Source organism: Prorops nasuta, unplaced genomic scaffold (genome assembly GCF_024137725.1).
Source record: "Prorops nasuta isolate Cenicafe-Biocafe unplaced genomic scaffold, Cenicafe_Pnas_1.2 PNAS00032, whole genome shotgun sequence".
Classification (NCBI taxonomy): domain Eukaryota; kingdom Metazoa; phylum Arthropoda; class Insecta; order Hymenoptera; family Bethylidae; genus Prorops; species Prorops nasuta.
The window spans coordinates 695,341-721,030 of record NW_027116829.1 but is presented as its reverse complement, the minus strand read 5'-3'; the positions used below and the strand labels follow the sequence as shown (position 1 = coordinate 721,030).

Genomic DNA, 25,690 nt, shown 5'->3' with positions numbered 1-25,690 from the left:
AATTATTCTATTTATCAGTAACGTTTTCCATTTATTAAAATGAAACATTTCTCCTACTTTATTTACATTATTCATTTTAGCCGGTACATTGAATCAGTCGACTTGTAATTCAAATTATATCGTGCTGATACAAAACGGCATTAGATCAGGATGATCAGCATTTGGCTTTGACTCTGCCGTGTGCTTGTCGCTGATTGGCTGATTTTGATTAGGCAAAGGTGATGTTCAGAAACTTTACCGCAAAGATAGTGCTGCCTTAGCGCTATACTTTCTGAATTCGACCATTTTGACCAGCCAATTAGCATCAAGGTAGAGCTGTCCGACGTGACGTAATTTGCGTATAGGCTACTATCACTGATCAGCCTATCAGCGACAAGCACTCGGTATTCGAGAGGGTACATAAGGCGTGCTAATACTCTCATTGGTCAATTCTGTTATAGCAGGGACAGGGAGCAGGTCGGAGGCCCTTGATTGGCTTGACTTGACTGCTCAATATTCAAAATGTAAACTGTTGTATAAACAGCTGCTGTTGTAGATTGTGGTCTGTGATCTGTAAAATAACGATTCTTGACGCATGCATTGCATGAATGAACGTCTGAAATTCATTAATTTCTTTTCATAAATGTCAAAGATTAATTGCAATTACGAGTATTTACAATATTACGTAGTGCACCACCCGTTGTTTGTTATAGCAATACATAACCACTTTTATTTCAGATAATGTAAAGTTTTTAACGTCTGTTTGTATAGTCCACAAGAAAAATGATGCTACGTACAGAAGATCTAAAAATTGATGTAGCACAGGTTTTAGGTGCTGGTAATTTTTCCGTACTAGAGAAGGTCGACACTTTTTGTAAACGATTTTATGAACGTCTAGAAAATCGTTTAAAAGAAACAGCTATTCAAGAATCAGGTGGTGATGCAGCATTATATAAATTGAAAACTTTAACCATGTAATGTGGTCTTTCACCTTACAGAATTTGAGAAAGAACGAAAGGAGAAGAATGAATACATGTGTAAGCTGGATGCAGTAATAAAAAGCCTTCAGTCAAACATTGACACCATTGCTTTAAATGAAAAAGTGACAGAGAAAAAGATTTTAAGTGTAATTACAAAAAAGGAGCTCGTGAAGAATGAAATAGCTAAATTAAAAAATGTTAGGGAAGCTTTAATGCTTGAAACTGTAGATCTTAAAGAGGGTAAGTAAAAGTTTAGGTTTTAATTAGAGGTAATACATCTGTAATCTTGCCATGAATGTTTTTACTTCTTTTTTTAGAAAAGAAAAAACGTGAAAAAGAAAAAACAGAAAAATGGGATGCTTTGAAGAAAGCTTGTACATATTACAAACATAAATTAGATATAAGAATAGATCTTGAAACTACTGATGATCATGAAATAATTCATTTTTACTTTTTTTATCTTACTAAGAGCAAAACGGAAGAATATTGTGTGAAACTCCTAAACAAATGCAGTTGTTGGGAGGGTATGTATAAAATTTTGGTTTTAAAGTAAATAGGAAAATATGAGTGTAAAAATATTTAACGTCTTTAATTTTTAGTTGAAAATATCAATCCTGAACTAAATCTGGAACATTTAAATGATTTAATAAACACCACAGATATTTCACAGCCGGTGAAAATAATGGATATCACTAGTTTCCTCTGTAAGCTGAGAGATATTTTTAAAAAACATTATTATAAGCAGTAATTTATTTTGCCTAAATCTTTCAATGGGCAATATAAATGTTTTTTAAATCCACTGATATATTTTATTCACTCTGTGCATTTTAATACAAGCATAATGAAGTGAGAATGATCAGTAACGAATGTGCATACTATTAGCGCTATCTATAGCCAATTTTCGCCAATTTGGATGGAATTTTTTTCCTGTACAAATACAGTTAAACCTTACTTTACAATGTTTGTATTTAAATGCACGGAGGGAGTTTACTCTTTTATAAAATGTAAAGCCTTTATTAATAAAAGTTAAAACATTTTAGATTGTTTTGTTACATATACCAGACTTGTACTTAAAATAATATATACTCAAAATTAAAAGACTTAATATTAATATACATCTTTTTTTTCCTGTTTTGTAAATTTTTGTTTAAATCAAAAAACCGTGGCTTCGATCGAAGTTGCGATTTGCTTTCATTTGGTATACATTCTAATTAAATTATACTTTTTCGATGCTTCGTCTGATAAAATACAAGAATGCTTACAGTTCAGATTAGAAACTGGAAACTGCGAATCACAGTATGGATAAATTACTTAAATACTAAAGTTACGAATGAATCTTCGCTTTGTCCTTACGAATATATGGCACTTACAACAATAGGTATGTGTTTGTGGTTTCAATTTTATTTGTGACATAGGCGCCACTAGAAGATGTAGATCTTATTTTAAACATTTACACACTGTACCAAGTTTGAGAGAGAGGATAACAATGGCATTGAAAAAGCGGATAAAATTGTAAAATTTATCGAAGTTTCTATATTCCCGGTGAATAAAATAAATACAGTGATTCCCAATGTATTCTGCAGTATCGCCTAATACTTATTCATTGAGAAAACGGAAAAAGAAAAAATACTTAACACTTCAATAAGTTTAACTTTGCATCCTATCTAAGTTTTAAGCCAGCAATTGACTAAGGCTGCTCATTACATGTACGTATATATACACGTACTTTACATAAGTTAGAACTCTCTCTTGGCAACTATTTCGAAAAGGGCTTCTTTCTCTCTCTACCTATCTCTGTTTTCCATGGCGAGGTTTAGATATGTGAGATTGGGCTACGTAAACAATGTACTTTACTAATAATTTACGCTACCTATTGATACATGGAAAAAGGGTTAATTTATTACGTATGCGTAGAGACGCGCTGACAATAATTCATCCCTATTGCCACGAGTTAACGGGAAGGTCAATTAATCGCCCACTGTCAATCAGCCTATATCACGTACATAACGTAGCTTAACAGATTTCATTTGCTCTATTGACCTCCGGGGGCATTCGCTCAGTAGCCCATTGAAGAATTTAATTAAAGATCGAAGTCTCGCCGATGAAAATTCATTCTTTCTTCTAAATACATATGAAATTCCTGCATGCGCTACAGAACTTCTTCTATCCCGACTCAAGATTCCCATAAATACTCGTAGGACACGCGAGAAGAAGCTTAACCATTTTCTTAATACGTAAACCTCGTTTGGAAATATTTACAATTATACGAAGGTGATATGAGGATGATTCGTACGCCATCTCGTATCGAAGCGTTAGCAGCGAAGTATGTGTCGAATAAACATATATGGTAAGTGAAAATCTAAAATGGAAAAAGCGTCGTCCTATAGCAGGGGAAACAATACGAGGTGTATGTACAATGCATACAATAACGCTTACGATTAAATCTACAGTTTCTCTGTTATAGAAATCGGCATCTAAAAAATCACTATTGGATCGATACTTGCTTATTACTTTCATATAGTTGTTACAGCTCAATGGACTCGTTATTATTGCTTTAATTTAATAATTCTGTAATAATTCTTCGTTTCATCCAACTCGCCAAAAGGACTAAGAGCATATTGTTCAAAGCGATATTTGCTCTGAATAACTAATACTTCTGTCCGAGTTTATGTACAAAGAAAAAACTGCCCAACACACTTCTTCTGTTAAATTCTTTGCAGAGAGAAATTCCTCCGTGGAATAACAGAGGGAAGAGTGTCCTCAAGTTTGTAGCTGATCTCGTTACTAGCTGAGGATCCCTTATTTGGTTCAATTACATTTCTATGGTGCTTTTTGGTCATCGATATAGGCAATAAAACTTCGTCAATATTATCTCTCAAGTATTTTGTCGATTGTGGTGCTGGAGGATCCAGATAGAGGACGGCAGGTGATGAAAAATGGGGATACTGCCGATTATCGGGCGGAATTAGCGATTTTACTCGAGGGTGGCGGCGAAAGATACATTGCCCTCTGACGCTGCTAGCATCAGCGTTGGTGGAAGTGGCGAAAGAGACGATGATGATGTCATTTCTATCGACGACATTGTCGTTGTCGTTGACGTCGTTGTCGTCGAAGATATCGTTGACATTTCCACTACCGGCGTCGAAGCCTCCGTCGTTGAAGTTGCCGGACACTCGGCGACTCCATAAATTTTTGCATGATTCACCTCCAAAGCGACCGTCAAATCTGCTAATCCAGCGTCGCATAATACTGGGTTTTCTAAAACATACAGAAGCACATTAACAATTTTTCTCTTACTTCTACCATGTTAAACCGTGTAACTACAATGATGATAAATTCTGTTGCTCTCTCTCTCTCTCTCTCTCTCTCTCTCTCTCTGCTATTTTACAAGCGTCCATTTGCGAAATTAAATTGTTAGAATGGAATCTATGGCACCGACGCGTATATAACGATTATCTAGAAAATGTGTGTTAGAAGGGAAAGAGAGAGCTGTGGAGAGTTGTGTGGAAAAGGGGGAAAGAATTTAGATGAAACTGGTGGCGAGCTATCCATTGATAACAGCGATAATTCGTTATTGAAAACAAGAGGCGACAGTTCGAGCTGGTTAGGTGTAATAAATAATTGGAGACGGCGCCAAAGCCCAGGGTTATCGCTCAATCGCTCAACAGTGTATATATGTATAACTCTTGCAACAAATAATACATGACCCATGCCAGAGCATAACTATCACTGCGTCGTTTATTTACTGCCTGTCTCTTCTCCCTTTGGATTATTATTTAATTACCCACGCGAGGGCTCTTTCATTCCAACTTTTCATTTCCAGTGACGCGGTTCCTTTTTTTCATACCTTCGAGATAAATGCGAAGAACGTCAGGTACTCCGTGCACCGTACAACGGGTATTAGCGACAAGTTCCGGCATCAACGTTCGTATACCATTCGAACTCATATCTGCCCAGCACAAAGCTGGAAATCCACGGAAATCTCTCTCGGAAAGCGTTATCAATTTATTGTTGGATGCATTTAGCTCTTCCAATAATGGTAACCAGGCCTAAAACATACAATTTTCTTAAAATATTATTTTCATTAGTTTTCACCGGTCTACAAGTTCCCATTTATTAACGTTGAAACTACAAAAGCAGTCAAAATTATTATCCTCTTATCATTGTCAATCTTGAAAATACTTCTTTACAGATATGATCTGTTCAAGCACAGTCAAGTATTTATTTTATTTAATCGCGTCTAGTCCCAGGCTAACTCCAGCATATCTTTATCACACTGGTATAACAATAACAATTAATTTCTCATGGATATACAATAGCTGTGATCACTCAACGATAAGAAGAGTATGGACTAGAAAGTTCACCTCGGATGTAGCTTCGAGTGTGGTGATCTCATTGTGCGACAGATCGAGAATTCGAAGACCGTCAAGGCCGCGCAAATCACGCGCAGATATTGTAGGGCCCAAAGCGTTGTGACTGAGATTCAATCTCTGTAATTCCTTCATACCGACGAACAATGATCCTTCCAAACTTCTTAATTCGTTGTGTTGTAGCTGCATGTCCTGAATATTGTAACCAGCAGTCTCATCTCCCTCCTCCTCGATAAGATTCTGAAAAAGCTTTCTCTATAATCACAAAACCTTACATTGGAAGTGGTGAAGATAATAAGCGGATTCATCGTTACCTCCGAAGGCAATCTTCCTTTCAGCAATCTGAATATTTTGTTATTGGAGAGATCGAGTAATCTCAGCTCGCGCAAACCACGCAAAGAGGCAAAGGAAAATTCACGCAGCTCATTGTGAGTCAAATTCAAACACTTCAAAGATCTCAGTGGGTACAAGGCGCTGTTACCTCCAGTACCATCCCCTTTAATATCGCCCAATGACTTCAACGAATTGTGGCCCAGTTCCAGATCTTCCAGCATCTCGGCCTCTATAAAGTCTTCCGCTTTCAGCTGAAAACAATCTTATCTTTAATGGCGAATCGTAAATATTTCGTTGAACAGCGACAAGGGGGATAACGGGGGACAGGAGGAGATTTTCTTTTGGATTCGGTTAGTGCAGGGATTTCGTATCGATGCGGACCAAATGGGATCTAGCCTAATCGCGTTAGGGAAAATTGAAATCGACAGGAGAAAAATCCATTTATGATGGATTTCGCGGGTCAAAGATGTCGAATTCAATGGTGATAAGCGTCAAGAATCGAAGCCCGTGAAATGCAAGTAACGAAGAGGAGGTAGCCCAGATAAATGTCCCTTTCAATGAATCGCATTGAGGCACGATCGACAATAGGGAGACGCGGGGCATGCTCGACGAAAGCACTCTCCGCAATAATTACGTTACGAGGTATAATTGCCCTTTAATGCATGGTACACGTTTACAGGAGAAAATGCCTTTGACTCTGTTCCACGACCTCCCAGACTATTTCCCATTTTAAACTTGCTAAATCAAATCTTCTATCTTTATATAAATCAGCTCTCTTGTCAAACCATTGGAAAGAACATTCGTTAAATCCCAATAATCTGTGAAGAAGTTTTCTTTAAAAATGACAAAAAGTCACCTCTTGCAGTTGATTGTGGGAAAGCTCGAGGAATTTTAATCTCCTGGCTTTCTGGAGAGTTCCGTCCAAGCTGCGAATCTCATTATGCTGGAGGAAGAGATTCTCCAAACGATGCAGGTATCGAAATTCAACCGGGAGATGAGTCAATTTATTGTCCACTGCGTAGAGCATCTTCAGGTTGTGTCCGGACGATGGTAATTCGCCGTCCAAGGACGTTAATTCATTGGAATTGATCAGTAGCCATTCCAACTGGTTGAGATCGCTGTAAGTATCATTATGGAAAATAAAAAATTCAATCGAGTTCTACGCGTCTTCGGTAGAACTTTTACGATGATTCGTTCCATTTACCGTAAGGTTCTATTGAGACTCTTCAGCTGATTGCGTCCCACGTGAAGGTGTTTGACCAAAGGTGGCAAAGAGCCTGGCTCCATTTCCGATATTGCATTCCCAGCCATGGACAGATGTTGCAGCATCGGATTGTACTGAAACAAATTGATTTTTAATCGAGCAAACCGTGAAAAAGAGCTTACGAGAAAAACATAAATTAAACGATAATTGCACGATACACGGAGACGCGTTCCACAGTTGAGTAAATATTAAATTCCTTTAACGTAGCACTGGCGCACTTCGTACATTTCCTCAATTCCTACGAATCGATCTTTAGTGGCGCAATTGACAGCGGTCAGAGCTGCGATTGTTGCTAATTGCCAAGACAATGTATTTGCTTGGACGTTCTTGAGGTCTGATTGACGTTTGCTGTTTTCAATCGAACGTGCAGACGGGTGCACGTGAGAAAGAAAACGAGTCCTGGTGATTCACGTATAGCTGGAGAATAAGGTGTACGTGAGCAATCACGTGCCATGACATTGAAGATTCCTCACGCTGCACACATTTACACGTGTCCCATACGCACAGGGGCTCAACACCATTCCGCATAAATCATTGTTCGAACGATATTATAACCTTCTCGCATTTTGCACCATCTTTGCGGTTCAACCAGTAACAAATTCATTCTATACATTGGCACTGTTTGAAAAGTGTATATTAAAACGTTGATTGGATCATTTTTATCTGGAACAATGAAATAGTCCTGTAAGATAAATTATTCCACTAACCGTATACAAAGCAATCTTGTGCATAGTGATTTAATTGTTATTGAAATTACATTGATCGTGTGGATAGTGCATGATATGTTGGTGGTCGATTGATTCTTACACTTGAAAGTATACTGAATATACAAGCAATAGGAGATTAGTTATCTTAGGATTTTTCTTGTTTAATGAATAAGCCATGGAGGCAATTAAGAGAGGCTAAAGACGCGATACGTGGGAATCGAGAATTATCTGAAAGACCGATTCGCACTCTTCCAAGTGTCTGAATTGATAAGCTGTTGACTTGTAAACGTAAACGGAGCCGATAACTCTAAAGGATCCCGCTCTTGGCTCTCGCCACTCGAGAGAGAGGGAGAGAGAAGAAAAAGCTTCGGGGTTTCTCGAGGATGACGTCGGTGTTGATTATCAGTGACGTGTATAACAGGGATGGTGTTTATGACGGGCCCCACGCGATTCGGCCATGACTTTTTCCTTCGCATCTCACACAATCAGCAATGACAATTGATTGCAAAAATTTCCTTCTCTCATCCTTTGAGTCTGATTGGCTTCTCGGTCAAGAGGGTATATACGGAAGAATTTTCATAGTGCGCTGCACAAGTTGTGGCACGCACTATAGCCACACATATACGTTACACGATTATCATATTTGAAGATTAGAATATGCAGCAGTAAGACGATAACGTTCCTTCGTGAATCATCGTTTCTCCTCCTTGGATTAAGCATTCGTTGGGCTCATTGATTGGACTCTCTTAATTGATTTAATGAGTTCGCTCGTGAAATTTCGTCGTTAAATTGATTTATCAAGTGGACGTAAGAAGAGCACCAGTGCTTCATGTACGAGTGCTGCAAATCTTGATAAGTGATCGATTTAGAAATTATTGTTTCTAAGGTTTTTGCTAAGGCCTTTTTTGAAAGGAAAATTACGAACCTTGAAGCCATCGGAGTCCAGTCGACTTATCCGATTTCTGCTGAGATCGAGGGTTCTCAGCAGGGACAAATGGGCAAGAATGTATCTTGGAATCGTCGGCATTTCGTTATCCGCTAAGCTCAAGTACTGCGTCCGTCCTAAGCCAGCAAAAACCTCACCGTCCACAGCCCTGTAAACATAAAACATTCTAAATTTCATCTCCCTCTTTCGAGCTGTCTTTTTCCCCTAAACCATTCCACGGCAAAAGTCTAGTTGAAAAATTTCCTCGAACGATTCGGGAAAGCCATGGTCGTGATAAGCTTATCTCGAAAGAGATGCTATGTAATGCGTGCTTTAGTTAAATGTAAATAGACGAACGTCGGGATAAATAAAACTCTAGGGGCTCTTATAAATTTCCCATAATACGAGAGAGAGAGAGAGAGAGAAAAAGAGCGAACGATATAATCAATCAATAAAAACTTTAATCGCCTTGTAATAGGTTCGCGTGGCGAGCTTATTTGCGAATCGGAACACGCGAGATTATTAAGTACAAAACATGTTTACTATCTCGACTCTGGCTTTATTAGAGTAGTGTAAATAAAGGTCTGGTTTTTAATTATTTCATTTAGACTAATATATTCAGAGCCTTTCATAATTGTCCAACAATATTACATTGAGCTATCGAGGAAGGGTGTTTCTATATAGATCAAATAGTTTGTATCAAAGTTTTCCCTCAATTGCACAGGTACTGTATTCTGCAATTAAAATACTGTTAAAAAAATAGAGTATCGATACGAATCTAGTATAGTCTCTTTATGAGGTTGCAAAATGCTTGACTGGTATTACTGTAACTTAATTGGTAGCTTAATTAGAGGAACGTTAGTCGAATGATACGTAGTTCGATCATTGTTTTTCATAGAGAGCCAGACATTGCAGCGTTGTTCACCTTAAAGTGCTGGTCGAATCAATCGTTATAATTATCGAAGAGTCGCGTATAGGGATGAATGGACCAATGATGTTCCACGAAAGCAACCGATGTACGTTGTGCTTATCGACCGATTATTCACTTAATGTTGGCTCACTATACGCCTCGTTATTTAATTATTTCAAAACGATAAATGCAGGGCTTCGCGATAACATCCTCGGAAAGGTCAGCTGCGATTAAGATTTCGTTCCTGTGTTGCTCCTTCTCCTTCTCCTTCTCCATCTCCATCTCTCTCTCTCTCCCTCTCCCTCTCACGCACTAACTCCCAATATCTAAAGCCCCTCCTTTTTAAAAGAGAACCCTTCAATCGAGTTTTCAATAAAAGAATTATCATTGTTATACAAAGCAATAAATTATTTCAAAACAATATCGGTTAAAATGAAAATCTGTTGGTAACACTTTAAAATACGAGTATGACACTGACAATTAATTTAACAACTATAACAATTTGTTTGCGCATAAACCAAAAATAAAAACCGATAAGTCCCCTACCACGTTTATTCTTTTGACTGCATATGTTTCAGATGCTTATTTTCATGCAAAACGTCACAAATTGCTTAAAATAAGTTGAAAATATTAAATATATTTATACACGTTTTAACAAAGACATAAATTTTGTAAGAAACTGTTCCTAAAATGGTTGTCACGCGGCTCCTTCAATTATGTGAGTTTTTACACGTAAAAATGAGCGAGATATCAAATATTTGAATATTGTATTCTAAATGATAGTTTTCAGAAGGTCAATAGCAAAAATGCAAAACATTTCGTTTGGTAAAATAAGAAAAGAGTGTGAAGAGTGCTAAAAAAGAGTAAAATGAAAATATTACAATTGGAAATCGATCGTAGAAAAATTGAGAATCGAGATAAAGAAAAACGTGGGAAGAGTGAGAAAGGGGATGAAGAGTCGTGAGTGTATCCGGTGGTAGTCGCGAGCAATCAATAACTCGAGATCTGAAGATGCACGCGTGGAGCGTGTGCTATTGAAAAAGATAATTACGATCGCGAAAGCATTGTTTTCTCGTAGAAACACAGGCACCGTCTTCATTGAACGCCCGCAATTGCAGACGATGACCTTTTACAAAGATATAACGACGACGTCCATGCATCGATATGTGCTGTGTATTTCTATCAACCAACACACAGGCTCATTTACAAACGCTAAATCACAGAGTAACACAGAATTCTTTCCAGCTTCCTTGCCAACTCGATTCATTAACAATTTTCATTCTCCAACTCGGAGAAGACTGATCAAATTGAAAAATGAAGGAATATAACTTTAAGTAAATAGAAACAGTTATTGTATACAGAGACGAACCATTTTCGATTATCAATATTCCCTTTTTACATCAGACTATTGTCTCCTTTGTATAATTTCTCACAGAAATTCAATGTTTCAAAAGATTAAAAATGAAGCGAGCAAGTGGGGTGGTGGATGGAAATGTGAAACGTTGAAATATTTCGCAGCGTTTAACAAATTGCTCTTTTGTAGGAAGCTAGTTGTGTGGGTTTAAACGAAGACGAATTTGTGCGATTGCACGCTCGAGTAAAATGAAGACAGCGGAGGATCATTGGAAGATTGGATAATTTGTAGGCAGAGCGGATGAGTGTGGCAACCGAAAGGCGCATTTGCGTGTCAATATAGTAATTATTGGCTGGGATAGACTTGGACGTCTCTATGACTCTCTTTAAACTTCCTTGTAGAGGAGAGGAAAGATTTCGAAGGAAAATTCCTCGCTCTCGGCAAAATCTGCAAACTTTTGAAGCAGACTAGTGGAAGGTAAATATATTTCGCAAGCTTTAGTCCATTAAACGAGAATTCTCAAAGCTCATAGAAAAGATGAGACATTTGGTTTAATCGATCTCTAATTGAGGCAATTGTAGAACAATTGTAAAACACTTGCAGGTCTACAGGTCGTTTAACAATAGCACGATTTGCCTAATTGATTACACCAATATAAATTCTTAGAGTCCTACGGTAATAAAATTGAACCGTAAAGTCAATAACAAATTGCTGTTCAAATCGAAATTGGTGGATAAGGCTGAGAAAAGGCGTTTTTTACCCCGAAAGAAAATAATCGATAAGATTGAATTTACTTTGACTGATCAGGTGCCAAAGGCACGAATCTCTAATATCTTTCGATTGGTCGATTAAATAACCTAATTAACCAATGGTTTGAAGAAACCTGCGTCATTCAAGGAGAATGCAAACATTTTGATGGCGATCGATTTATAACGGTTTTCATTGACTTTTCGCCCATCCAGTTTAATCTAGAATAGCACAAGATTTTCCATGAGCAAAATAGAAAGAGAGAAAAAAAAGCAATAGACCGTTTAGCGAGGCTGTCGATAAAAACGAAGGCACGTCAAATTTCCAGCTATGTGTATCGCAATTACAATATTTTCCTCCTGGGCTGTTAACCCCTTGGTACTATCATTTTTGAGTGATGTAATCGATAACGTGGCGAACGTCGGCAAAAAACTGTTCCGTGCTCGTGTCAAACAGACAAGATACGTTTCGTTATCCAGCTTCGGTATAAATCCGCGTCTATATCACTGTAGTGGCATGGCAGGGACATACGATTAATTTCCATCTAAACGTATTCTCATGCTTACATCCAGGTCCTCGGATAGAATTGCAGAGAAACTAAAAAATCAAAGTGAGAGTGAGGTAGGGAACCAGCGAGGGTTGTTAAGATGCGAGTATATGTATAGTGCAGATAGAATACTCACGGTAATAAGAAAATGTACTATGCTATACTATAATAATGATAATAGTAACAGTAGTAAGAGAACTGACCCAAGATGATCGTGATTGAGCTCTAGCCTGGTGATGGACATTCTGAGTTCCTTAAAGTCGTGACGAGATATGTCCTTGAGATTGGAATGAGAGACTCTGAGGGTGATCTGCTGATCCGCGGTGAACCTCCCTTTCAGTGCATTGGCGACTTGCTCGAACGAGTCCATTTTTTCACACACGACCTCGATTCGCTCACCGTGCGCATGATGCGGAGGACTCCCAATGGCCGTATTCTGCACAGGATTAATAACGGGAGTGGAGAACTCCTCCTGTCGGCAGGTGCACGGGCTTATCTCTCGTCGGACAGCGCAGTTGAAGCTGGAACTGGCTGCCAGCCCCAGCAGCGTGTACAACAAAGCTGACATTTCTCGGTATCCAAAGGATCACCATCCAAAGCTTACCGAACAATCGATACACACACAGTTTGCGGTTAAATATATCGGATGCCTATGCGGGTACCGCAGTAACGTAACCCTATTGTATTTTCCCGATTTTCAAGGGAAGCAGAGATTATGTGTCGTCGGTAGACACTGGCTGTCACACTGATTACACTTCACAGGGGAAGGTTGCTGTTATTAAGCTACTATTAAATGGAGTATCAGAGGAGAAGAAGCGCTGAGGACGTGCGGCTCAAGTCCAAACTGGAAGAGCGAGAATATCTTTGCGTGGCGTACGCGTTACGAAGAAGGAGGCTGCTTATCGTCGCCAGGGGGCCTTCCTCTTGGCGCCACGAACGCGGCAACGACATTAAACCGCGGCGCGCCGCGCGAGACTTACTTATAGTGACAAGTCGTCGGCCGGCGCGGCGCCTCAGGACGAGCACATTATGCCTCTCTCTCTTTCTCTCTCTCCGATCTCCACTATCCTACCCTGCCACAGCCAGGAGAGGGGGTTCCCATCCTCTTCAAGCGCCTCTCCCCCTCAACCCTTTAGAAACAGCGAATCCTGCTTCTATCAATCCTCCAAGCAATTTCGACATGCTGCTCCTCCGTCATTTGCAAATCTGGTCGCTCCATTTCTTCAAAAAATACATCTAGAAACATACTCGTTCCATATCCTCCGTAATTGACACATTGTCTATCTCTCTTGCTCGTTGCACCGTTTATTATGTAAGCGATGACTTCTTCTTGCCTGAAAAAGAGCAAAAATTAGTTCTGAACTATTGTATTTCCAAGAGGGTTTCCTTGGATTATACCGCATGGATAGTACGAATCTTGTTACTATTTGCTAGATTTACAATAGATATTTATCACCTTCGGTATATATGATCGACGTGAATGCTCGTGGAAGAGTGGATTGGTACTACTGTGGAGCATGCCGTGCTGCACATGCGAAGTCAATGTTTGCACCGGCGATAAGGAGTACATTGCTCAACTTTGACCTTTGTCTAGTCGATCGAAGCTTAGTTCAAAGAAAATACAAGATACAAGATAATTCGCTGGCATTCCCGCATGAGTACGTGTGTGCAGTGATTCCTCTCACGTTAAACCTCATCTCATCGATCATACTATGTAAACACAGTAGTGTAAAGTAAAGGTAGACACGTGTTATTTACAAACTACCGCTGGCGTCAATCTCTCTGTACTATCTCTCTCTCTCTCTCTCTCTCTCTCTCTCTCTCTCTCTCTCTTATATATATATTTATCAAGTTCACACACAGCCTAACATCGCGTTCTGCCTGCCTAATGATTTGGAAAAGAATTTCAGAAAGGCGTAAAATAAAGGCATGCTAAAAAAAGCTTTCACATTGTAACCAAGCATTCTCTCCAGATCTTTTTCTCGCATCTTCGTCGTTAACTCCTCCTCCTCCTTCTTCGCGCGCATAATGCTATTCTAATGCCAGACATCTGTCCCATCAGTCTCTGTTGGCTCGCGTACCTTTTTGCGACGTTTCGTCAAGAAACAACGTTAATAAATCCCTATTAACGTGGGCTTGGCAAAATTGCACTCGTCTCTCCAGTGGATTGATTTTTAGGGAGCAAACGGGACAAAGTGACTGAAAAAGACAAAAAAAGAATTAGCGAAGGCGATGCACTTTCTCCACCAGTGGGTGTGAAAAAAGAAAATAAAAAAGAAAAAAAGCTTCGTCCTCTCGTTGCTCCCGGATGACGTCCACTGCGTACACATTGCTGTGCTCATAGCTTTTCTTCTCCAGCCTGGATTGCTTGGCCCGCTTCGGAACGGAACTGTGAATTTTTATTTGGGCGTGTGATTTGTCACGCGAGTCGATTGATTTCTAACCAAGTTGGCAAAATCGATAAAGACGAGAAGAGGACGATCTTTGTATCGAATCTGGCTCCCCCCTCTGCCCACTTTGTTAAGATTGTTTATTTTAGGTGACACGGAGGATAAATCGGCTTTGGGAAATTGGGCATTGGTGACGAGCTCTCGGTATTAAAGCGAGATCGAGGAGAGGAGAAGAGAGGAGAAAAAAGCTGAAGAAGAGAAAAAGAGGATGAGCAAAAGTATAGCAAAAGTAGCGCTACGGACACGAGTGACGGAGTGATTGTGTGCATGTGTTGGTTAACGAATGCGAGAATGCGGCCTGGCGCCAACGCACACGTCGCTTCACGCATTTTCTACGATCCGACGACTCGACTAGGCTGGCTGGCATGATCCTCTGTTCAAGTCGAAGCTGACGACGCTGGTCTGGCCTCGTGTTAAGCCGAGGTGGTGATCGTGCGTCTTTCTCACTCTTCTTTATCGGCTCCTCCCATCGACACTTTGCTCTCTCTCTCTCTCTCTCTCTCTCTCTCTCTCTCTCTCTCTCTCTCTCTCTCTCTCTCTCTCTCTCTCTCTCTCTCAATCTCTGCCCTGCATAACTTGAGCCCCAACACGCACGCGAGCTACAGACAAACGGGAAAAACATCCATGGAGGAAAGACCGGTAGCGAATTAGAAACGGCCGATAATCTTGTAGCCACCGGATAAAATACATTTAACATCTCGTATTCTTACACGAATAGCATGAAAGTGGATCGTTCGACAACGCTGGACCAATACGAGCTCGATATGCTCGCAGGATTAGTATAGTATACGTATCGGTTTTCCAATTTTACCACTCCCGGGCGTCTAGAGGCGAGTTTTCAATAAAATCCCCCTTCCCCTCCACTCTTTTAACGTCTCGTCCCGACATATGCGCGTGCAGTCTGACACGAGCTATGTGTGTTTGAGAAACGGTTCGTAGATCCAACTGAGTTAACCGCGAGCGAGCAAGCAAGCCTGTAAGCTAAATCGAGAGACAAACTACATCGTTACGAGCCTCTGACTGGCGCCCTTTCTTTTCATGACCCTTAAATCTGCAACGTAACCCTTCCTTCGGTCTTTCTTTCTTTTCTTATCTTTCTACATCCATACTTGCTCTTACGACCCTCATTCTACAGACTGATATATTAAGACATTAATATACCAATTGCCATTTCACCGACCATCCACTTTCTATTTCAGCAAACTGGCCATAACAATTTGATTTATAGGGGTCACAAACTGAATTTCTTCGGATAAATTGCTTCTACTCTCTCGATAAAAGTAAAAGTACACCGTAGTGTTGCGTGTATTCCGACTACTAAACCATTTGGACTGGCTTTTGAAATTGGAGCTTTATGGAAATTCTTGCGACAATTTTTTTTATGGATAGTGAGAATCATTGTGAACTTCTAGTTCTACGATTCTCTATAGTGCCTCCTATTATGGTTAGTAAGCCGTATATATAATGTTTTTTGTCCATTTTTTGCAAGTTATGTTGCTTTCAAGCTTCCATTCAATAAACTTTTATCATTCCGTTCGATCAGTAGCAGTTATAAAAATTGCCGCTTCCCATATGCGAAAAAGAAAACGTTATTAATTATCTTCCAGCTCCTAATTTCTCTATTAATTAGAATATATCTTTCCGAACCGTTTGTAATGCCAATTGCACAATTTAATCTTCTTTTTGTGTCGATAAAAACGAGACCTCAACCTTTCTCTCTTCTTCGTCTGATAAAAAGTAAGCTTCCCTTTTTCTTTAGTTTTCTCTGGAAACCGAAAACATCGAACAAAGAATTATTGAATTTTTTCTTTTCAAGTTTTTGAAAGAAATAGAGTTCGCTAAAAATAATCTATTGCTGCGATTATAACAATTACGTACTTGCTCTTACGGACTAAACTGAAATATTAATCGGTTACACTGGCTGGACTATGGAGCCTGATTAATGTCTTAATTGCAAAGATACTACGAGACGCAATTAATTAGTTTTCTAGATTATTTTCGAGAATACACTTTCATTCTTACCATACGCAATCAGCTAATGTGCAAAGTTGAAATTCAACGGTTTTAATGGCGTACTTTATTTTAAAATTTGATTCCTGTGGTGCCATCTAACATAGTTTGAAAGAAGCGATTGAAAAGCGTGAGTTATAGGAAAGTTCTGATTTTCCAATGTGGTCACACTGGTCACTGCTATGGAACTTGGGCTCTGCAAATAGGGAATAATTTTACCATTATATTGGCAATTCAATAGAAACTCACATCGCCTTCTTGTAATCGTATATTCCAATATATCACCACATATCACTGAATAAAGCGAATTCTGGGTAAAATAACGTGCGTCCTTGTTGTTCGTTGACTTAAAAAATATCTTTGCAGATTTCTTAAGCTTAAATCAAATCGGCCAAACATCAGTATTGAACTATGGAATAGAGGCAATTGTCCCTAAAAACTATTGCTACGGGATTATTGATTCTAATTATTTAGTTTTGAGATTCACAGAAGCTCGTAGTTTGATTTTTGCATTTTTCAACGTGAAAGGTGAGTAATTCGATGAATTTGTCAGTATCCTTAGTAACGTGTCGAAATTTCATTTCCCCTATAATTTACTTACAGCTTTTCTTCTTTTGCAATTTTAACAGGCCAACATGATTGATGTCACGGTCAAAACTTTAGATTCGCAAAATCATGCTGTTTGCCTAGAAAACGACGTAAGTGTAATATACAGTTTAATCCTTTGTCAATTATACAGATTTTTGTACATGCATGGTACAATATGTATCATTTAGTAAATGCTTTACTTACACCAAGAGCTACATAGCCCCTAAAAACTTTTTCATCTCTTGGTTGGTTTATACTCAAAGCTACGATACAAAATTAATTAAGATTCTATAACCAAAACTACTCTTTATTGATTTAACAAAAATACTTGTTTTTGCCAAACAGCAAATAACAGTCAGAGAATTCAAAGAGCATATAGCTGAGACTGTGTCCGTACCAGCAGAATCCCAAAGATTGATATATTGCGGTAGAGTTCTACAGGATGAGAAAAAGCTAAATGATTATGGTAAACATTATTTTTAAATTTATGTAGGTCTTTGGATGAATAAGTAAGTAATTATGTGTAAAATTTTTCCTTAGATGTTAATGGTAAGGTAATACACTTGGTACAAAGAGCACCACCCCAATCAGGACAACGTGCTAATGATGGTGCTCAAAATCAAAATCAGAGAGGAGCAGGCTGGAGCTCAGCCCGTCCATTTCATAGCATGCCCAGCAATGCTATGTATGTTGGAGCTATGTCAGTACCAGCAGAAATTATAGAAAGTCATGGTACGTAATTATTATTTTGAGGTTAGGACGGCCGAATTTGCTATACAAGAGAAGTTAGTGCCTCAAGGATATATTGTAGTGTGTTTATATATACTTGGTATAAAGACATTATCATGCCTCTTGATAATTGTATAAAATCTAAATCAATGTTTCTATAAAAACAAATATTATTCCAGGTTTCGCAGGTCCACAAGCAACTGCTAATTCTGCAAACAGTCGCTTGGGTGTAATTAGACGTATATCAAATCGTTTGGCTTCAGTTATATACAGGTTGGAGCACTCAAATACTCCAAGTACATCAACAAGCTCAGATACTAATACTTCTCAACAACAGCCGGTACCATTTCCAGAGGCTGAAAGGTATAAGTGAGCAGTATTTTTTAAATCCCTGCATAAATCACTGTAAACTTAAGAAAACATTTTCTGTAGCAGTAACGAAGCCAGTGGAAGCTCCCAATTAGCTCAAACAGCTTTTGCAGCTGTGGCTAGCATCTTAAACAATGTTACTTTGATTGGAGGTATTTATTCCATAGAGGAGAAAGGAAGTTTATTTTATCATTGTATAAAAATTTATTTTAGGAAATAATGAAGAAACTGCTGAAGGAGCTGCAGCAAGTTCAGCTACTGCTACATCAGACTCTACTAACATTGATTCACAATCACAAGAACAGCAACAGACACAATCAGAAGAACAGCAAGGATCCACTTCAAGTGACAGACAATCTAACAGAGAATCGTCCGAGTAAATACATTGAAATAACTAACATGGGGATTTTCTTTATAAGTAATACGTTTGCTAAAATTAAATTAATACTTGAAATTTTAGACGTCCGCGACCGTCCGATTTGGTAGCACGCATACGTAGGGTTCGAGATCTGCAGAATCGATTTGTACCCTATTTTGAGCGCTATGTCAGTCTGATGGAAGAAGATCCTGCTTTTCAGGTACTTAAAGCATAATAAATTGTTATAGTATTATCAAAAAGAGGCTTGATTAATAATAATAAATGTATACACACAGCCTGGGCCAGAGTTGGAAGCACACGAACGACTAGTTTCTGGAGTCAGTGCAGGTCTACATCATTTGTCACACATTTGTCATCTTTTAAGTGACTTCATTATAGACCTACATCAGCCACCGCCACGAACACTTCGCGCTTACCAAATGTTTTATCAACATTCAAATTTGTTCACTCCAACTTTCCTTCAAGCCGGTATACCCATTCAGTTAGAGGTGAGTTTATTTTTCCACAAAAGTGATGGGCATTATTGTCCTTAATAAAAAAATTGCATTTTTATCAGGCTCACATAAGTCTTCATGGACGTGGAACTAATAATAATAATAATGGCTCTGAAGCAATGGGTGAAAATGCTTCTGCATCAGAAGAAATGACACTCCCAGAACCGTTAGCAGTCATTATGGGCAATGTCTCTTCTGTACAGCAAGAAACAAGAAACAATAGTCAAACTTCAGACGAACAACACCAGCAACAGCAATCTCAGCAACAGCAGCAAACTCAGACTCCGTTTGGTGAGATAATTTACATTAAGTTTTAAATTATGGCTTCTACAATAGACTTAATAAAAAAAACAAAACGTACAATCACTTATCAGGTACCTTATTCAACTTATCAAACAATGTTGAGGTAGTTATGGAGGTCAGTCCTGAAAGTCATATGGATACAGGGTCAGCTCCTGAACAGAATCGAACTACAGAAAATAACAACAATAATGGTAATTTTCATTTTAGCTTTTGGTCGTATAAATTAAATTGTAAAAATAAAAACAAAATTCATTTACTTACTAGGGAGGACAGGAGGAGGGAGAACTGCAGCAAACTTGTTCCCTTGGGACACAATACCGCCGAATCAGCAGCCACCAGATATTATACGAAATATTCTAACTGCTGTTGCTACTCAAGTGGCCCGTCGTAGCACACCACCAAATCCCCCTTCTATGGCGAATAGTCGACCGCAACAGCAGTCATCGCAACAGCAACAAACAGCACAACAACAGCAGCAAACAGTTACTATTTCTATCGATTGTACAAATACAAATCCGGGTCAAAGCACTCAAGCCAGGTAAGACAATAATAATCAAGTTCTTTGCTATATACGGATTTATATAAAAACATAAAAAATTTTAATCTTAGAAGTAACGTTGGAACTCACCCAACTACTGCCACGCAAACACGTAGTACATCTCGGCCTCATGTGTTCCATCAGCAAGGATTGGCTGACGTAGATAGTTTATCTTTTGATGAATTTGATCCATTTTTACCATGCAGTTCTCATCATCGCCGTAGGCCGCGTTCAAATGCAAGTAATAGCACTGCTTCGCAAACAAATCGGACTCAAGCGACAAACTCTGAAGCTCAGACCCAGGCTCAATCTGGTAAGTCGTTAATATTGAGTTAGTTAATATTATTTGTTAATATTTTATTTTGCATAAATGATTTATTAATTAACAGGAGCATCTACATCAGCTGAAAGCACTAGCACGAATGCTGCCAGTGCGACGAATTCTTCATCAACATCATTACCAGGTCTTCAAATTCCACCTGTGGATAGTCCACCAACTCGTTTAACTTTTAGATCTCTTGAAGGTAATTTATGTTTATTCCGTAAAAAAAAAAAAAAAAAAAAACAAGAAGAAGGTATAACTTATGGCTAATTATTATAATAGGTTCAGCTTATGGCTCACCAATATTAAATGCCATTTTGCCTCCATTCATTAGAAATATCTTGTTCCTGAGAATGATAGCTACGGATGAGTAAGTTTTATCAGATAATTATTATTTTGATTAGAATTTCCAAGGAACATAGTATTAACAACTACTTTACTTCCTTTTTAGAAATAATCCTTCAGGACTTCTTCGTATTTCTTTGGCGGAAATGCTGAACAATGGAGGGTACATGGATGCACTTTCTTCCTCTTCCGAAGGTGGCAGCAGCCGAGAAGAGAATTTCTTATTGGACTTCCTTCTAGTATTGGTAATAATTATAGCCTATAAAAAAATACAATAGTATTTTTAACTAGGATATTTAACGAGCAAGTATTATTTCTTCAGGCACAAAACTTGACTGTTGGTGATTCAATAGCACTAAGACGCGGATATTCAGAACCAATTGCGGGTCTCAGAAATTCATTACGACAATTCTTAACCGGAACTTTCCCCAATGCAACTTCTACTGCAGAATTTCAAGCACAAATTACTGAACGCTTATTATCGCGTTTTAGACCACATTTGCAGCAACTCTTGGCATCCGAAGAGGATAATAGCAACAGAAATGGGTCATCTCGTTCTGTAGATATTTACGCAACTGTTGAATCAATTCTATTTCGTTCTTCTAATAAAATGATACAGGTTTTGTTCGATAACAGTAAGTATTTGCTTCAATCCTCTGAGATTGTATGGCGTCATCTTGACGGATAATTACCGTAGTAACTACTGCTCCTATCATCGAAGTGATCACTTAATTATAATTAATACTTTCAGACACCAATGATGCCAGATTTGGTCAGAAGATAATGGCAATTGCTAATAATTTAGGTAGTGAGATTTGTGCCGTTTTGAGACATTCTCTTCGAGGAGGACAAGCTGGTCTAGAAGCATTAGTGTCGCGTTTTCTGGTAAGTTTAAAGTACAAACTATAAGCAAGGAGCAAATATGAATTCGAATATTGGGTAATATATTTGAAAATTAGTACCTTATTTTACAGTCTGAAATGTTAAATTCACATCCGATTCAAGAATATTTAATCAGTGGACTTATGGAGGAATTCCATGATTACTTGGTACGAGTGGCGCGACTGTCTGATTCAGACATTCAACGACTACTGATTTATAAGGAAATACCTGTTCAACAACCTCCTACACCCTCCGTATCGATAAGTCAATCCTTGGCTACTCAGTCAGAGCCTGAAGTAAGTAGAATCAATCAATCAATCGGTTCTATGCAACAGTTTTAATTATTTGTTTTTTGCTTAATGTTTTAGCCGATGGAAACTGACCCTGTTGAAGAGAAACCGAATAGCGAATCATCATTAGCTTTAGAAGACGATGGAGAAATCGTTGAAACATTCCCGGGACATGAAGTTTTACCTTCGGTAATCCATTAAAGAATTTCATATGCTATATTTCAATCGTTTAGAGTTCGGTGAACATAAAATGAATTTCTATTTTTTCATAGGACTGGGTACCGATAATTGCGAGAGACGGTAGGAGGCAATGTCGTCAATTACAGATGCGGGCAATGACGACCGGTGGCGTGGCGACATTCAGCGACGCGTACTTGGGTGGGCTGCCGAGTAAACGTCGGAAGTTAATCGAGCAACAAAAGCCACGATTATTGGTAAGCCCAACGCCCAATCACTCGGCAATTACAGCATCGATGGAGCGACTAGTGCGCGAGGGAGTGAGTCGCGCAGGCGTCGAGGAAATCGAAGGCGCAGCCGTTGCTGTAGGCGCCGATCCTGCTGTCAGGCGAGCTTTCGGCCAAGCCATCAGAGACTGTATAAATCCAACATGTCAAGCGCCCGACTTTCCTGATCCTCTACGCTTCCCCAATGCAACCAAATACTTTTCCGATCAATAACAGTTTTCACCGAAAGGTCAACCTTAGCTACGAAAGGAAATTACTATTGAATTAAATTTTATGAGACACTGTATGTGAAAAATGATTAAACTTTAATTACATCCAAACATTAGAGGTATAAATTACCATTGATTAGGATCCATCTGACAAAAGGATTGTGCAAGACATTCGAAAGATAAAACAAGTTAATTTTAAGCTTATCCAATGATTTTCGAGATTTGAAACAGAAGTTTAATGGTTTTTTTTAACATTGTTGCAAATTGTAATCATTTTTTTAATGTCTTGTGTAGTCATGCTGCAACTATAATGATGGTTTTGTGTAAAAGAAATGTGTTTTAACCAATTCAATAGTGTTGTAAAATTAACACTTATAAAATCGTACACACAATGTTCTTTACTCTCCTTTTATACCAATAAGAGATAATGGACACTATAAATTATACGTAGCTTATTAATATCGGTTTAGCGATATAATAGCTATATACTATAACCCATTCTGTTATTCAGTCATAAAAGAAATTTGGGCATGATTGTTTATTTCCCAGTCAGTTAAATTATATTGTTATTTATCCAGGATAAGTAAATTCGTTATATTGTAGAGAGATGTAAAATTATATATACATAGAATAATTATATTGCTTAGTATTATTTAATCTTAGCAATAATTTTATTAGACTTAATGCGAATAAGTTAGTGTGAAGATAAATCGCCTGATTTAAAGTGAGCGATTGGGACGGCGTTTTTTAACGTTTTAAGAAAAAGGTGTGCTGATGGATTATACCACTTTGTAATTTTTATAGATGATTAATTTCCAATATGAAATGTTCTCAAGAGTTTTGTACTAAACTGATTGTGTTTACTATTCACTAGCGTAGATAGACTCGGTATGCATTAGAGTTAAATATACGCTAAATTAATTTAATGATTCTGAGGTTAATTAAGTTGACAAATAAAGACCCATATTATTTAGAAAATAAATTATTTTATCCTCTACATCTTCCATTATCCTTTTCATTTCGCTTGCACTTTTGCCTGTAATTTTCTCGTTAATACAGCAAAGCCTTCCATATAATGCGAATCACGATTTGCTCAATTTTTTATTCGCACTTTCTTTTAGCTGGCGTTCGAATTAAGGCATAACGAAATTACGAGAGCTACGTCATTTCGTAAAAGATCGTTAAACACTGAGAGCTACACGCTTTTACTTGACAAAAGATAAATAAAAACAGTAAAAATTTCAACAGAGTTATGACACGCCTATTTCATTACACAGGATTAATTGTTTTATAGACTAGCTCTGTACTATGTATAGCACGGAGTTAAAAAAGAAAAGCAGCGTAAAACAGATTCTAATTAAATGTATATATGATATAGATATAGGCGAAATATTTATTTGAAATTATTAAAAGTTTTCATAAGATTTAATTAATCAAAGCTAAATTAATTTGAATGAAAAACATAAGGCTAATCCCCTTGGTTTATTTTAAGATATAAATGGCATTCGCCTTGTGCAAGGGGCAATGTCAACTAAAATAGGATCGACTACTTTAACAGCTGTGTAAACATTTTGCTCTTACTGTTTGAGTATCCAAGATTTGGAGAATAAAGAATAATAGTATAGCTAGTAGTTGATTAATAAACAAAATCCGAAGACTTTCAGCGTACTTTGGAAAACTTGATCGATAGAATGGATCATTATTTTGTATTTGATTGATCGAAAGGAAAACCTCGGCGACTTTTGAGTAGAAAGGGGTCAATGGGTAATTTTGTAGCTTTGTAAGTGGGACGGGTGCGATATATATAGGAATGGGAGATGAATAAAAATGCCATTGGGAAAAGGGGAAAGGGAGAAATTGGTGGAGGGCACGTTGGATTCCGTCAGTGTTCGGGAATAAAAGCATATAATAATAAAACATATTTGGTCGCGTCGTCAACGCTTTCGTTAAACTGGGCGCCGGCGCGGCGCAATTGATTCCGCTTGATATTATTTTTCAGCGAGGCCGCAACAAAATCCCAGCGGCCATAAGCATGAAAGACGATCGATCGATTGGCGGCTGGAGATAATCGGGGATAATAACATCGATCACGTCGATCGTCAACCGCAGCAAGATGGCTATCAACTTTGATATAGCATGTTGAGTTCCCTAAGCTCCGACACGATGAGAATCATCCAAATCATCGTCTCTCCATCATTCAAAAAGTATATAGATATACGTGTATCCATATCTGGCCTAAAAAAAAACGTATAATGTACAATAGAGTTTAACATGTGTAAATAGGAGACAAGGCGTAGAGAGGTATACTGACAGTTTTTCGAGCATGTCAACAAATTTAGGTATCACGCGAGAGAGAAGGGGGAGAGGAGGGGAGGGTAGGAGACAGAACAAGAGGATTTCGGGGTTAGACGGTATTAATTGGTTGGGCTAGAGAAGAGGAGAGTGGGACTCGACAGGTCGAGTTTTTCGAGATCCCAATTCGCTGCGGAAATGTTCGTTTCGCCTTCTTTTTCTTTTATCGTTGTGCCTCACTCATTTCATCCTCTCTGCTTATCCCTGTTTCACCTTCAAATATCTCGTTTGCTCTTCCACCAGCTCGTTGTCCTTTTTTCCCCTACAAATCCTTACTCCGTCTATCGTCATCCTCGTTTTACTCCGATAATCCACATTCTCCTCGTCCTCTCGACGGTTTCCCGTTCATCCTTGTCTCTCCTTCTTCCTCTCCCTCCGAAGCTTCATCTTGGTTCAGCGTCCTTGTCGGATAGAGCGCTACGGTACAGCAGAAGAGAGCAGAGGAGAGGAGAGGAGAGCAGAGCAGAGCAGACCACACCACACCACACCGCAAGTCTACAACAGAGCAGTGTGTTCCCTTTGGTGAGTAGAGAGAAAGAAGAGAGAGAGAGAGAGAGAGAGAGAGAGAGAGAGGAGGGTAGAGTAGGGGAGGCAGCAGCAGCAGTAGGTAGGTAGGTAGGTAGGTAGGTAGGTAGGTAGTAGGAGGCTTGTCAATGTGAGCACACGAATAGCTGCGCACACCGATGTATACTACAGCGCGGAGCATAATAAAGGTCGTCGGTGTAGTCCGCTCCGCGCGGACTGAACGTGCCGCTGTCAGTCTCGCAGTTGGTCGATCCAGCTGATTCTTCGGGACACGATTGGCCTTTTTCAGGAGGGAAAACGCCTCTTTATTCCCAGCTGGGCGTCG

General features: G+C 38.7%; 3 protein-coding genes across 6 annotated transcripts; 2 read left to right on the top strand and 1 right to left on the bottom strand.

The window, feature by feature from the left end:
- The first annotated feature begins 525 nt into the window (after positions 1-525).
- LOC136783066 (uncharacterized) lies at positions 526-1,860 on the top strand. The gene is made up of 4 exons (XM_066742885.1): positions 526-913; positions 978-1,199; positions 1,277-1,483; positions 1,559-1,860. The coding sequence occupies exons 1-4, from the start codon at positions 763-765 to the stop codon at positions 1,705-1,707; spliced, it is 729 nt and encodes a 242-aa protein (XP_066598982.1). The 5' UTR covers positions 526-762; the 3' UTR covers positions 1,708-1,860.
- A 114-nt stretch (positions 1,861-1,974) lies between these two features.
- ltl (larval translucida) lies at positions 1,975-13,877 on the bottom strand. Its single transcript, XM_066742884.1, has 9 exons — positions 13,573-13,877; positions 12,320-13,450; positions 8,559-8,727; positions 6,867-7,000; positions 6,519-6,780; positions 5,644-5,913; positions 5,324-5,569; positions 4,807-5,008; positions 1,975-4,217 (listed from the first exon to the last, which is right to left on the bottom strand). The coding sequence occupies exons 2-9, from the start codon at positions 12,682-12,684 to the stop codon at positions 3,934-3,936; spliced, it is 1,932 nt and encodes a 643-aa protein (XP_066598981.1). The 5' UTR covers positions 12,685-13,450; positions 13,573-13,877; the 3' UTR covers positions 1,975-3,933.
- Positions 13,878-16,871: 2,994 nt separating this feature from the next.
- LOC136783063 (large proline-rich protein bag6-A) lies at positions 16,872-24,544 on the top strand. 4 transcript variants are annotated; one of them, XM_066742882.1, is made up of 21 exons: positions 16,872-17,104; positions 17,206-17,274; positions 17,510-17,630; positions 17,705-17,896; positions 18,073-18,256; positions 18,329-18,414; positions 18,476-18,638; positions 18,723-18,840; positions 18,917-19,129; positions 19,198-19,426; positions 19,510-19,629; positions 19,703-19,976; positions 20,048-20,289; positions 20,366-20,500; positions 20,581-20,668; positions 20,750-20,888; positions 20,966-21,278; positions 21,395-21,528; positions 21,603-21,821; positions 21,894-22,004; positions 22,088-24,544. In XM_066742882.1, exons 2-21 carry the CDS (start codon positions 17,212-17,214, stop codon positions 22,490-22,492), a joined length of 3,549 nt encoding a protein of 1,182 aa, XP_066598979.1. In that variant the 5' UTR covers positions 16,872-17,104; positions 17,206-17,211; the 3' UTR covers positions 22,493-24,544. The 4 variants fall into 4 exon arrangements, with proteins under 4 accessions (XP_066598979.1, XP_066598978.1, XP_066598977.1 ...); XM_066742881.1 differs by having other exon boundaries at positions 17,180-17,274; positions 18,326-18,414; XM_066742880.1 differs by having other exon boundaries at positions 16,873-17,104; positions 18,326-18,414.
- Positions 24,545-25,690: the final 1,146 nt, after the last annotated feature.